At 31.2% G+C, this 13406-nt stretch overlaps 1 protein-coding gene across 2 annotated transcripts in view; it reads left to right on the forward strand.

The window, feature by feature from the left end:
* The window catches only part of LOC129234553 (myotubularin-related protein 9-like), a 49999-nt gene extending 39536 nt beyond the window's left edge, over positions 1–10463 (forward strand). For both annotated transcript variants that reach the window (XM_054868570.1, XM_054868571.1), the window contains exons 10-13: positions 3736–3820; positions 4381–4450; positions 7627–7854; positions 10185–10463. In XM_054868570.1, coding sequence (XP_054724545.1) covers positions 3736–3820; positions 4381–4450; positions 7627–7854; positions 10185–10272 — 471 coding nt within the window. In that variant the 3' untranslated portion in view covers positions 10273–10463. The remainder of the gene's footprint in view (positions 1–3735; positions 3821–4380; positions 4451–7626; positions 7855–10184) is intronic.
* The last annotated feature ends 2943 nt before the right edge of the window (positions 10464–13406 follow it).

Consider the following 13406-nt stretch of genomic DNA (forward strand, 5'->3'; position numbering starts at 1 on the left):
TACCAATTGCTTGGTTTATTGGTTTTAAATGCTCAGATAAGTCTGAGCAAGTTGATTCCTTAGGAACTTTATATATATATATATATATATATATATATATATATATATATATATATATATATATATATATATATATATATATATATATATTCTGTATATATATATATAATTTTCTGAAATGAGTTAAAAATCTATCAAAAACTTATTTTTATATTTTTGTGAAAGTATGTCTTATACCCATGGAAATATAAGCATTTCTCTCAAAAATGCAAAATTTTTTTGAAGGTTTTCGACTCATATTACGCAGAGTATTTCGTCAAACGCTACTAAACTTTTAAAATATTTGACAGCATTTTAGAGAAACATAATAATAAAATTTGAAGTTAAAATATTGAAAATTAATATGAACAATTAAAGCTATTAATTTTTCACTGCGCATCTGCGCATCTACGAAGGATAGCAATTTATAACGTTCATAATCCAAAGCTCAGATACATGCTACAATCCATGAAAAAAATTCCACCGCAATTTCTTTAAAATTTAAAAAGTTATCAGCGATCTAATGAGCCGAATTTCTATAATTCTAGGATAGGCGACGAATCTTAAGGGATCGTTAGCAAACTGGCAACACTTTCCTGCCATCGTTACAGAGTGATTCATGATAAGAACGGATTATTTGTTGCTAGTCCCCTAAATGAATAGCAGACTTAATTGTTATTGGATTTGACGTCTGGAGTATACTTTTCATGTGAAAAAAATTAGAGTAGAGAGCAATTGGTCTTTTATTTCTCGAGAAATCCGTAAAATTGTGAATTTTCAAAAGTGTCCCAATACTTTTGGTCATATAGTGTATGTAATACCTCATGTATTTTGCCGAATTTAGTAACTGGGAATTTGAGACTCTAAAAGTGCTAGGTTTAGCTTTATTCCAAAACTTCATTGTAAGATAGTTTACAAACATTGAGAGTGGGGGGAAGGGGTGATTTTTGCCTTTGAGCTTGGAGCAGGGTGAGCACCCCTGCATACAAACAAAGATCACAGAAAAATCTTTAATTTTTCAAATTCAGGAAATCCTTATCCGTAGCCGTCCGCGACTTTGCCGTTGTTATGCTCAATTTGAAAGAACTTTCACCATAACAACCCCTTGAGATATGCTATCGTAGCCTTCCCATCTGCATATAGTAATTAGATAAATAAATAAATATTTTTTCAAAAAGAAAAGGATTCAAAGATAAAGATTGGAGGAATTTTCTGGTCACCAGTGGTGAGAAAAAGCAATTATAGTAGCCACATTTTTTCTAGTCGCCACTGCATTTGTAACTAACCAACAAAGTAGTATTTAATTTAGCACTAAAATATAAATATTATCAGTTCAAATAAAGGTAAATGCAACTAATTAAAGGCATTATTGTTTATTGTACAATCAAGTATTTACTATGCAAAGAGGATCTAGTTTTATTTTTATGAAGAATGTTTTCTGGCAACTCGGATGAGGTTGGGGAGAGTGGCAAACAGGCAGCGGAAGCGAAACAATTTCGCCAACCGATAACTAGTATTTTTGGTCCCCACTTTTATTCGGCACTCGATTTTTCAAGTATATCAAGTAGGATCATCCATTTTTAAATAATTTTTTTTAGTTAGAATTTGGAGTCATTTCGTTAAAATTCAGTGTGGTCGTGCAGGCTATCTTTTTTTTTCCTTCCTTTTTTGAAATCATCAATTTTCAATAACGAACATTTTTCTAAAAATAAAACGAATTTATAAATTTATTTATTGCAAATATTCATTCGTTAATTTTTCCTAGATGAGATCTGGAACCGTATTAATGAGGAAAAAAATCTTCGTTTCAAAAATTAATTTTAGTGCGAATACAAATAAATTAATATCACAAGCAGGATTGCAAAATGCGCGGCAATGTAAAATGCCGCACCTTTTACATTTAGTTATTTTTCTTTTACCTATGTAGTCAAGACTCAAGAGGGAAAGAAGTAGAATTTCCTTGGAAGGATCTGTAAAAAGCTGCGGTTTCATTTCGCCGTCAGCTATTACCTCCTTCGACTACTCTGCACAGCAGGGGTAGCGTCCGGTCTGTCCCCCTGCAAAATGTGACAGGTCACATGATCCACACTTCCATCGGTCACCGTTCGTTCTATTGGTTGTTGAAGCGTCAATCACTTCACTGATGAACGCTGCTTTCGTTTAAAGAAAAAGCCCATTTTCAAGCGAGATCGTTTTTCTTCTCCACTGAAGAGCAGCCTTAACAGTTCTGAGCATACATAAGTTTTTGAATGAGTTTCGATTTCAATTCTCCTAACTTTGATTTTCAGATAAAAAAATTAGGGTCAGTGGGGTAAGAGTTTACATTATTTCAATGTTTTAGTTTTAGATCTTTTCATTCCATTTAGATGATTTGTGAGATAAAATGAAGGGGGCATATGAGTTCAAGAGTTGTATAAGTTCTCTTGTTAATGAGTATTTGGTTTTGTTCGTATTAACTGAAAATACTTGTACACCGTCTTGTTTAGAGTATGTGTTGTCATATGTTCTGATAAAGATAAATTTTAATATGAGTTAGCCTTTAGTTTTTGTTCTGTAATTGAAAAGGTCAGGGCATCAGATGGAATAGTTCCTTCTATTGCAGCGGTTCCCAACCGGTGGTTCGCGAACCCCTGGGGGTTCGTGAGGGATTTAAAGGGGGTTCGCGAAAATAATATTATAATGGCGGAATTTTAGGATACTTGTTTGTTGTAAAGTCTTAAGGTCAAGCGGTTTTATGTTCAACATTTATTCAGTTGTCTCTCAAACATTCGATACATTCTGCACGAAAATGTTAGCATATTGGCTGGCATATTTTACTTTCTAAGAATTAAGTCTGTCATTACGAGGCGCATGCTTTCATTGAGAATGATAGAATTGAAGCCTGGTGATTTGGTTTCTCTTTAGCTTTTGACCAGAAAATTCAGTTAAAAATTGATGGAAACATTACATAGTGCATGTCCGAGCATATGAAATATCTTTAGTTAATTTTTGATGTTTAGTTAACTTATCATTTTAGTGCGGCGAACACTACTCTTGTCTTATGCGAAAATGCGCGAAGTGCGATTGTAATAAGTAAACTTAAAATTATTTTTAAAACGTTTTTATGTGAAGAAGAATTTTCAACATTTTTAGAGATAAATACAGAACCAACTTAAATACTGAACTTAATGCACGACTAAAACTCAGACAATTGAGCTAAACTTTGAACTTAACTTCTTTGTTACACAAATATCCCATTTTAAGAGTTTTTTCAAAGTACTCAGGCTTTAATTGGGTTTCTTTTTTGTGGAATTTTGCCTTAGAAAACAGAGCTATCATTTTAGTTTGTAGCCATGTTTGTACCTCTATAGTTTGCCGTTATGTGTTTGTTCTTGTTATGAGGTGATGAGCAACATCAAACTGAAAAAAAAAAAAAAATCTACCGAATTTTATAGTGTGTATTTTCTTTTTTTGCCTATTACTACGCAAGGGGTTCGCCAACCTCTTCTGGATTTTAGAAGGGGTTCGCCAGGGAAAAAAGTTTGGGAACCGCTGTTCTATTGTAATCGATTTTGCTCATTTTCCAAGAGTCCAATAAAACCCTAACTATACCAACTGATTGCACTGTAATTATATTTAGTTTATGTTAGCATGAAAATTTTGACACATGATGCATAGCTCTTTTTATAAAAATAACCCTATGTCCTTTATTTTTAGATTCATCAACAATTTCCATGTTCCTTTGAGTTTAATGAACAGTTTCTTATCACTCTCTTCGAACATTCTTATGCATCTCAATTTGGTAAGTTATCAAGTGGTTACATTTCTTTTGCATTTTGTTGAAGTAATCTCATGCCTCAATTTTTATTTCTCATTGGAATAAGCTTCAGCTAACAAATGCTATGATCATATGAGGCAGTGAGAAGCAAAGGGATGTAAGTGCACATTTTTAAATTTTGAGTAAAACATGTTTAAAGATAAGGTCCTAGGTAGGCTTTCATCAAAAATTTTTTTTTTCTAAATCATGCTATATAAGAGAACTTACCAGAGCTACTTGTACTTTCTCTTGCTCTAAGACAGAGGAGAGGTTCATCTACCATTTGTTTACCACTTAATTTTACCACTTAAATCCCTTTGTTTCTCCTCATATGTTTATTCTAAAACAAGTTTGCTGATTCTGTAAAAAAAATTAAGGTGACTTGCTCAACAGTAGTTTAAGAAGAAAAAAGTCATCTCACTTTCTGTTATCGCGTATTTTATGTTTATGTAAATGCTTAGTTCATATTAAAAAAAGGTTAACAGAAAACATTTAGACTTTTAAATGCCCAATGAATTATCTCATTTCTTTTCCAACATTTCTAGGAACATTCCTTGGTAACTGTGATAAAGATAGGCATGATTTAAAATTATCAAAAAAGACGGTATCCTTATGGTATGTACACTTTGCTTATATTGAAAAAAAAAAGTAAAATATTTTTTGGTGTACTTGGTTAAATTATTTGTGCTTGTTTAGTTTCAATTTCTTAAGGTGTCTATTTAAATATTTTTTATAATTAAAAATTGTGCTCTGTTGTTATAATTATGAGTACAGAAATGTGCATTACATATGCTGTATCTTAGTTTTCAATGAAACAGGTAATTATTTTGTTTTCTTTTATTGGGGAAAGGACACAGTGCAAAGTACTCATCATTGTCTTCCATTCCTTTTTTTTTAATGTCTTGGTAGTGGTTTGAAAAACAAAAAAAAAAACAAAAAAAAATCTCTGTTATGAAAAAATTATAATTATTTGTTATGAATTACATATAGACCAGGGCAGAAGCGCTCAAAAACAGCAAAAAGTGAAATAAATTAAATACACGATTCTGACACCGTGAAAGGGTATTAAATTTTGTATAAATAAAGGGAAAAAATTCTGCTTTAGCGAATTCATTAAGTAAGGGTGAAAGGGGTGGATTTTAGGGGCTGAAAAATGGTTTTTTTCATTTACGGCAAAACTATTGGTTTTATCAAAAAAAGTTAAGTGTAAAAGTTGTAGATAATAAAAAATCTATAACTGTTAGATTAAAATTAATTTTAAAAAAGTTGAACTTCTCGGAGAAAAATAAAAAATAAAAAACAAAACGATTTTTCGTTTTTGGATTTTTTTCTGTTACAAAAAATAGTCCGAATTGCATGAAATTTGGTGGAAAGTTTGCTTTTAGGATCTTAAATAAACAGGAATTTTTCTGAAAAAAATATTAATTTTTTGATTTGATTTTAATTTTTAATCAAAAAATGGACCTAATATTCAATCAAATTTTTCTACGTTGAAACCTCAGTTAACTCAACTTTAGTAGTGATCTTTTTATTCGTTGAAAGGTCAACTTTCATATGGTGAAAAAAAATGTTTCCGTGGAAAAATTATTCCAAAAACGGAAATAACTAAAAAATGTCCTTTTTTGATTTTCATTTTTTCCTTATTTTTTTAGTTAAAGATTATTAGCTTCAAGTCAATAATCTTCAGTGTTTTAAATAAATTTAAATGTAAATGTTTTAGGTTTTTTTTTATTATCTACAACTTTTACATTTAACTTTTTTTGATAAAACCAATAGTTTTGCCGTAAATGAGAAGAAAAATTTTTCAACCCCTAAAATCCATCCTTTCGCCCTTACCTAACGAATTCACTGAAGCACGAATTTTTTCCTTTATTTATACAAGATTTAAGACCTTTTCACAGTGTCAGAATTCTGTATTTAATTTTTCTGTGATTTTAAATTATCTGCCCTGGTCTAATATACTTGCAGGTGGGGGCGTGCACAGAAATTTTGGGGCCTGTCACAAACAGGGTTGTTTGGTTTAAATCAGGTCATTTTAAACCATGCCATGGTTTAAACCAAGTGTTTTTTTTTTTTTTTTTTTGAAAAATTTCATTGTTTCCCCAAATGTTTTCATAAATTTTACATATTATTGCAAGAGTAAAATCTAATTAGTGCAAAGTAACAAGTAAAGCTTTATAGATAAATTACAGATTTAATAAATTTAGAAACTTATATTTTTTAAGTTAATGGAATAATATAATAATAAGGTTTGCTAAATAGTTTTTTTTTTTCCTTTTTCTTATTTAAATCTATGCAGCTTTTCTATTAGGTATATAAATATACAAGGCAGAACAACTAAGTTTTTCTAAAATTGCATGAAAAAAAATCCAAGTAGATATTATGTACCATTGAAACGATGCATAATGTGAAAATGTTTTAACACTAGAACATTTAAATGTCAAGAGAAAAAAAAATCACTAAAGAAGTACAAGAACACTTAGAATAGGTATAGAATTGGGCTTATACCTGCTCACTTTTTGAATCCCCGATGGACAATGCAGTCAGAGTAAGAAAAGAAAATGTATCAAATTATGAAAACCGAAAACATTCATGTAACTCTGCTTGTTTAAAAAAAAAAAATAATGCCAAATTTTCATCTTTCAAAAAATTTTTTTTTAAATCTCAGTATAATAAAAGAAGTCTCATGTATGAACTGTGGACGAGTCAATAAACATTAAATTTTTATGAGTCTTTATTATTAAAATATGTTAAAAGAGTATTTTCATCTAAGTTTGTACTGAGGCTTTTAATTAAAATGATTTTTTTATATTCCTAAATGCATTAAACCTAGAGAAATAATTTCTACAGTGGAAAACATAATGATTTTCTTAAAACCTACTTGTCCTGCTTCTATAATTGTTGTTACTGATACATTAGGTAAATAAACTACGTGATTTGTAATTTTTTTTTAAAAACTTTGACCAAAATATGCGTTGGTCTTTTAATTTTTAATGTTGTGTAATGTACACCAAACTTATGATTCATTTGTAAATACTGCAAAATACATTCCATGTTTAAGAATGCGTGATTTTAATTTTACTTTTTTTTTCTCTATAGTAGATAGCTATGATTATGAGGAAATTAATATGCGAGAATTTATTCTTGGTTATTTGTGATTAATAATGTTTGAACTATCACAGTAAATAATTTTTTTGATTATTTATACCAAGACCCATTTACGTATTATTTTTCTTTATAATAGTCAAAGATTTTCAAACAATATTCTCCTATAGAAATCTCTAAGTATGAGGAAATGAAGTGTTATTAATGAATCTAGATCTGCCCATCTTTCATATTTTGCTCTTTTCCTGCAACAACGTCATAATTCAAAATAAATAAATAATAATGGTAAAAATTTTCAAGTTATTTGGACACAATAGTAGCAATCATCATTGAAATCATCTCTACAATATTTTAAGAAAACCCGAAGTTTTTATTATGATATTGTTACAGCAAATATGAGTATGTATCACAAGTCTATAATCCTAATCAAAATCGTAATCAGCGAACAATAATTGTAATCAATTACATTTTTATCAACTGCAATCATTTGCTGTAATCGTAATTACTTTTTAGCAGAGGATTATAACCATTATCTCCTATTTTTCATGCTTGTAATTATAATCATAATTGATTACAATTTCTCATAATTAACTCCAAGCCTGCACAGTACCATTTATTTTCTTGCATGTTTACTTTCCAAATTGCAAGTTCATCTTTGTGGAACTGTTGGTTAATTTTTGTTGCAGGTCTATGCTTAATCGAAGTAATGTTCTTCTAACCTACTTAAATCCAATGTATGAACCAAATAATAGTGTCATATGGCCAACTGTGGCACCTCAAAGTGTTGTGTTGTGGAGTGGAATGTATTTGAGATGGGTTGTTGACCAAAAGCCGCAACTTGAAGCATGGACTACAATTGCTGAAATTAGGGAAAAGGAAAAAGAACTGCAGTCTAGGACTGCTAAACTGAGGAGGTAAATCTTTATGTTATAGTCAGATTATACTAATACTTTGTTTAGGCTGTTCAAACTGAGTAGAATTACTGTTTTTACATTGTTATGTTGTTTTTTGAAAATTTTGAAGAAATGTAATATGTTGCTCAAATTTGATGAATCTTTAGTTTTAACACCTTAGGATATTATTTTCAAGGAAACGCTCATATAAGTGCCTATCTTTTTTATTCAAGAAAATTATATCAGTAAAGATGTTTGTACAATAAATGTATTCATTTATGGTTTTTGGAAATCCTTTTAGCTTAAACTTTGTCCACTCTAGCCCAGAAATATGAGCACAAGAAATAGGAAATGAAACCTCAGCCTGTGATTTTGAGGGGTATGGACAGAAATGGGTTAAGAGTACATTTTTATTTGAAAATCCTTGAATACAGTGGGGAATGTTTTTTTACACTAGAGAAAGGGACAGTTTGGTCCCTTGTTAAGTTTTTGAGTGAGTTCTTAAAAAAATTCTTCCTTAGTGAGCCCACATATCTGACACATCTTCTCATATGCTTAAATGAAAAATGAGTACATAACAATGTACTGTAGTGTCATTTCTGTATGGCAAAGCGTAAAATGTGCTTCTGTTTTGAAGAGCAATCACTAGTGTTCAGCTGGTGGGTAGTGTGTAAATTTGAAAACTAAAACTGGCTGAAAAAACGTGATGCTCAAGGAGAAACTTGATTGAATAGCACTTTTTCATATTACATAGAGCTGCCGAAAGGAAGCTGCTTTTGTATTTATCTGCTTTTGCTGTAAAATACCTTATGGATCACTATGGCTCATTCTGTCTTTCTAGGTATGAAGTTCACTATTTATGCTGCTATGATTTTAATGATTAAATGTTTAAATTATCCCTCAAATAGGGTCAGGCTACGAAAAATCTAAACATTCCATTGTGTTCAGTTTGTATTATATTTATTAAACAACAAAATAGGTAGGGGCCACCCTAGTCCCCTCCATCTTTCTAGTGTTAATAGGTTGTGTGCTCTTAATTTGCAAGTGTTTTTGATTTTGGCTAATTGAGTTAAGAGTAGGTGTGTCGGAGTGCATATAAGAATTTGTTTTGTGAAAGCCGTTAACCAAATGAGGGCTAATTCATTAAAAGGGAACATAATCCATTTTCCAAAAATGTTCAGGGGGGGGGGGTAAAATAAAAAAGAATTTGGGTGAAAGGAAAATAGTTATATCATTTTTTCTGGGTACAGAATTGAGCACAAAAGCACACATCATCAAGTGCTCATCACAGAAAAGTTTGTCACAAAAGAATTGACAAACAATTATATCCTTATATATTATTGATTCGCAGTACCCACACAGCGATGCCTGTGCTAAAAACTTAAAGAAAATCCATTTAATGAAGGAAAAACAAATTACATCAAAATTACATTTCCAGTAGTTTTCAAATGTAAAAAACTCCATAATTCATCGGCAAATTCGCCAAGCGACTTGCTAATTTAAAAAAAATCAATTAACATATGCACAATGAGTTTAAAATAATGTAATAACAGTAAAATATTCATAAGCAACAAAGGCAACTTCCTCCAAAATGTTTAAAAAGAAAGTAATTGAAAAATTGTCTGGAAAATGGACCTAGTGTTATAGTTGAAAATTGTCTGGAAAGTGCACCTACTGTTACAGCAATTTCTCGAAAGAGAAGACTTGAAAATTGGCTCAATTAGAATCGCTTATATCTCCTGTTATAATTAATTGAGAAAAATGGAACAAACATCATCTTGTTTGGGAAGGAAAACCCTTTCCAACAATATATAATGTTTGGGGGTGGAGGAATTTTTAACCCCCTAATTAGCCGAAATTTAGCTTCATTAGTTAATTACAAAAAAAACTAATTCAAAATTTAGAATTTCAGCTTTGAGGTGCACGGGCCCAGGGTACGTTCGAAGTTTTGTGCCAAGTTTCATGGCTGTAGGTGCTATGGTGTCTTCTGGCCATCGGGTACAAACAAAGAAAGAAACAAACCCCGTCTCCTTTATATATATAGATTATCATTTACTTTTAAATGTTCATTTATTTTTTGTAATGATTTCTTGTATTGTATTTGTTTTGTTCAGTGTTGCATAATACTTTACTTGCCAAATTATGTTTAGGATGAGTGATTCATTACCCCCCTTTTTAAAAAAAATATATTTATTTTTATAAAATCAAGTTTAAAATATTTTGGTAGCTCTCATTTACTGTCGATGGTCACGAATTTATCATATATGTTCGAGAGAATACATGAATAAATTAAATAAATAAAATTAAATAAAATCATATGCATTGACACTCATGGTATTCTTTTATGTTAGGACATTGCTGGAGTTGGAGAGAGAAGCTGAATTGGCTGGTATTATAAATCCTCCTGAAGTAGATTTGCTTTCTTTAGACTCTTGTTGATGTGACTCGTTTATTAATCTCGATTTAAATGTATTCCGTTTTTTGTATTGTTATGTTTTTAAAGATGTAAATAAAAAAGAATAAATTGAAAATTATAATTACTTTTACATTATGCATTAGATTTGTTTATTTATTTTTTTAATGATATTTTGTCTTGTCTGCCGTATTTTCTTCAGAACTTATGATTATTGTTCTTCTTTGAGTCTTGTGTTCTTAATTGCCTTGAGTAATTTTACTATGTGTGGAGATAATTTATGAGTTGTACTCGCATTTAGTGCATTAGGTTTTCAGACTGAAATGTTATTGAAATAAAGGTTGCTCATATCTCCTTAGCACAGAAAACCTAAATTAGGACTATAAAAACATGTTGCTTGAGGGAATCCATTAGCCTAAGTGCCTCTCTCCTCACTTCACAGTCACCACACAGAAGAGGTACCATATTCAATGAAACAACAGAGGGAAACAGGACAAACAAGAACAAGCGAAAAACAAAATCTTTTCATTGTTGATAAATCTTAAACTTTTCATATGACTTGGCCAAAGCAGTCTGCTATGAAACTTATGATTTAAAGCAACATGACTTGTGATATGCCAGTGGTGTCTGGATGGCAGAAACTATTTGATTTGGCACTCTTGATGAGATTTTTTTTTTTTTTTGGTGGTGGGACAGTGGAGGAGCACTTGCTTTTGTATCAAATATATCTGACACTTCATTTCGAAATATTCCTTGTACGTGAAACATTTACTGAATATGTAATTAATTTCATTATCTAAAGAAAAGCCCTAGTTCATTTGAGATAGTTATTTCAAAAAGAGCATGAGTCTAGGCCAAGCCTGGAATTTGGGGGTGGGAATTCCCCCCCCCCCTGAATTTAAAAAATATGGCGTGATTATGCATCTTGCTTGTGTTTTGAATTGTTTCCTAAAATATGCATTGAATTCATACCCTTTGCCCCCCCCCAGAAAATTTCAAAATGGCAGACCTGACACAGGCCCGTCCATCATTTGAAGGGCTAGGATGCATTTGTCCCCCTCTCCCCCCTGGCTGTGAGGAATAAATGTATTTGCATTTATGTGTGCTTGGTTTCTGTTATTTCTCTGCTTAGTATACATTGAGCAGATACCCTTGGACTCTCCCTGAAAAACATGAAATGAAGGGACTGCATGAGTCCCATTGATGAATTTTTGCCATTGGGTACGGAAGCAACCTCAGTTCTGCTATTACCAAGACTGAAATCATATTTGGTTTTAAAAACCCAGACACAAGTTCATGGGCGCCCATATGCAAAGTTGAAAAGGGGAGCTCAAATATTTTCATCGTGGTTTAGCTGGATATTTTCCACGTGGAAACCGATTTCAGGACAGATTAGAGTCATTAAAATTTGCCATTTTTAATAACTTATTCATTAACGGCTGGAGAAGAAATGTTTTTACATTTTTTCAAAGAAAAAAGTACTAAAATCAAAGTTCTAATTTCAAAAGGGGGCTCAACCCCTCCTTGCCTCCCTATATGGGCGCCCTTACACAAGTTTACATCTCACAACTTATTGGTTAATTTTTTAAAAAAATGAGCTTTCAAAATGTTTTGTGAATACTAAGTATAGAGAAAAGTAAACAATTTGTTTTAAGTATAAAAATGTACAGCTTTTGATATGAAAAGTATTTAATTTGTGTTACATATGCAGATGATTAAGGATTTATGTATTATTTACATTATTCAAGATAATTATGGCATTATAGAGTAACTCATTTACAATTTTGAAATGTGATTAAAGTGGTTGTTTAAATGTGTAAGTTGTTTATTAAAATTTATAAAAACCAGCATTGCTGAAAATATGGATAAATTGTGCAGAGCTTTCAAATTGTCCAATGTTTAACTTTTGATTTGGTGACACTATTGTGCAAAAGATTGCTCATATTCATAATCTTTTGGGCATTTCTACTATTAAATCTTTCATATACAGTTAACACCCCGATTGCTGCGATAGCTCAAAGTCCCAAGGGATCGCCTTAAAACCTTCGAGTTATAGGTAGTTCAAGTAATGGGAATTTTCCACAGCCTTCTCAAGAGGTTGGGGTCCTATAAAAACTTCGAGATAAAAGAATAGACCTAGTTATAAGGCTTCAAGTTATCATCAGTTGACATTATTTTGTGATAAAAGTTTGTCAAAAGTAAGATACTGTATCTTCGCCAGCTTTTTATACTATTTTTGAGTTATTAACAGCTTAAAAGAAACTACACCACAAACTCAAAACGCAAGTGCTAGACTTTCAAACACCATCCAACTCTGTCCTGAATTTCTCAGTAATTTATTTCTGAATAAAATTTCTATGTGGAAATCAAAATAGGCATCTAAGCGTTATTAGAATCTTATTCAATGGACTTTTAGTTCATAATTAAGTTCAGGAAAGGATCTAATTTTGTTTTCTGTTTTGTATGAGAAATTAAAACCGCTCTTGAAGGATAATCTGTTACCTCAGACTACTTAAATGTTTAAAACGACTTGGTAGTCATCATTAGAAGTGTCCATCGAAAAGTGTCAAAAGGTAGAGAGAGTGAAGCTTTTAGTTCTTGAACTAATTATTCTAAATCACATGATATGTTTTAAAGTAAAGTATTGGAGGAAATCTGGTTTCTTTCACTAGTTTCACATAAAAGATGGCCCCCCATTCGTCGTAGTCGAACCACGGGACTTTGGATCTTTGCCTGAGCTTTTCCTAAGCCAATGATTGAATTTGTTTCTCCAGTTACTAATTCCTGCTCTGAGGAAATGCCCTTAATTAATTAATTAATTTTAGAGGGAGGGGGAGGAAAGGAGAGTTTTTTTTTTCTGTTCTGATGTATTCAATATTTTAATAACATTATTCAAATACTTTTTAACTATACCAATTTTTTAATTGCACAATTTTTTGAAACTAACTGTACTAATGTATGTTCAACTTGCCACATTGGCAGCTCTGCATTATATAAATATAAATTAAAAGTTTCTGTATATAGAGTGATTGCAAAATGTGCAGCCAAATTTTGAAGGGAGTTAGAGGGGACATTAACAAGTAAAAATTGTAATTGAACATCTGGTCGCAAACAAATTTCTGATGTGCTACATACAACCAAAGCCAGAAACTGATGGATG

Source organism: Uloborus diversus, chromosome 1 (genome assembly GCF_026930045.1).
Source record: "Uloborus diversus isolate 005 chromosome 1, Udiv.v.3.1, whole genome shotgun sequence".
Taxonomy (NCBI): Eukaryota; Metazoa; Arthropoda; class Arachnida; order Araneae; family Uloboridae; genus Uloborus; species Uloborus diversus.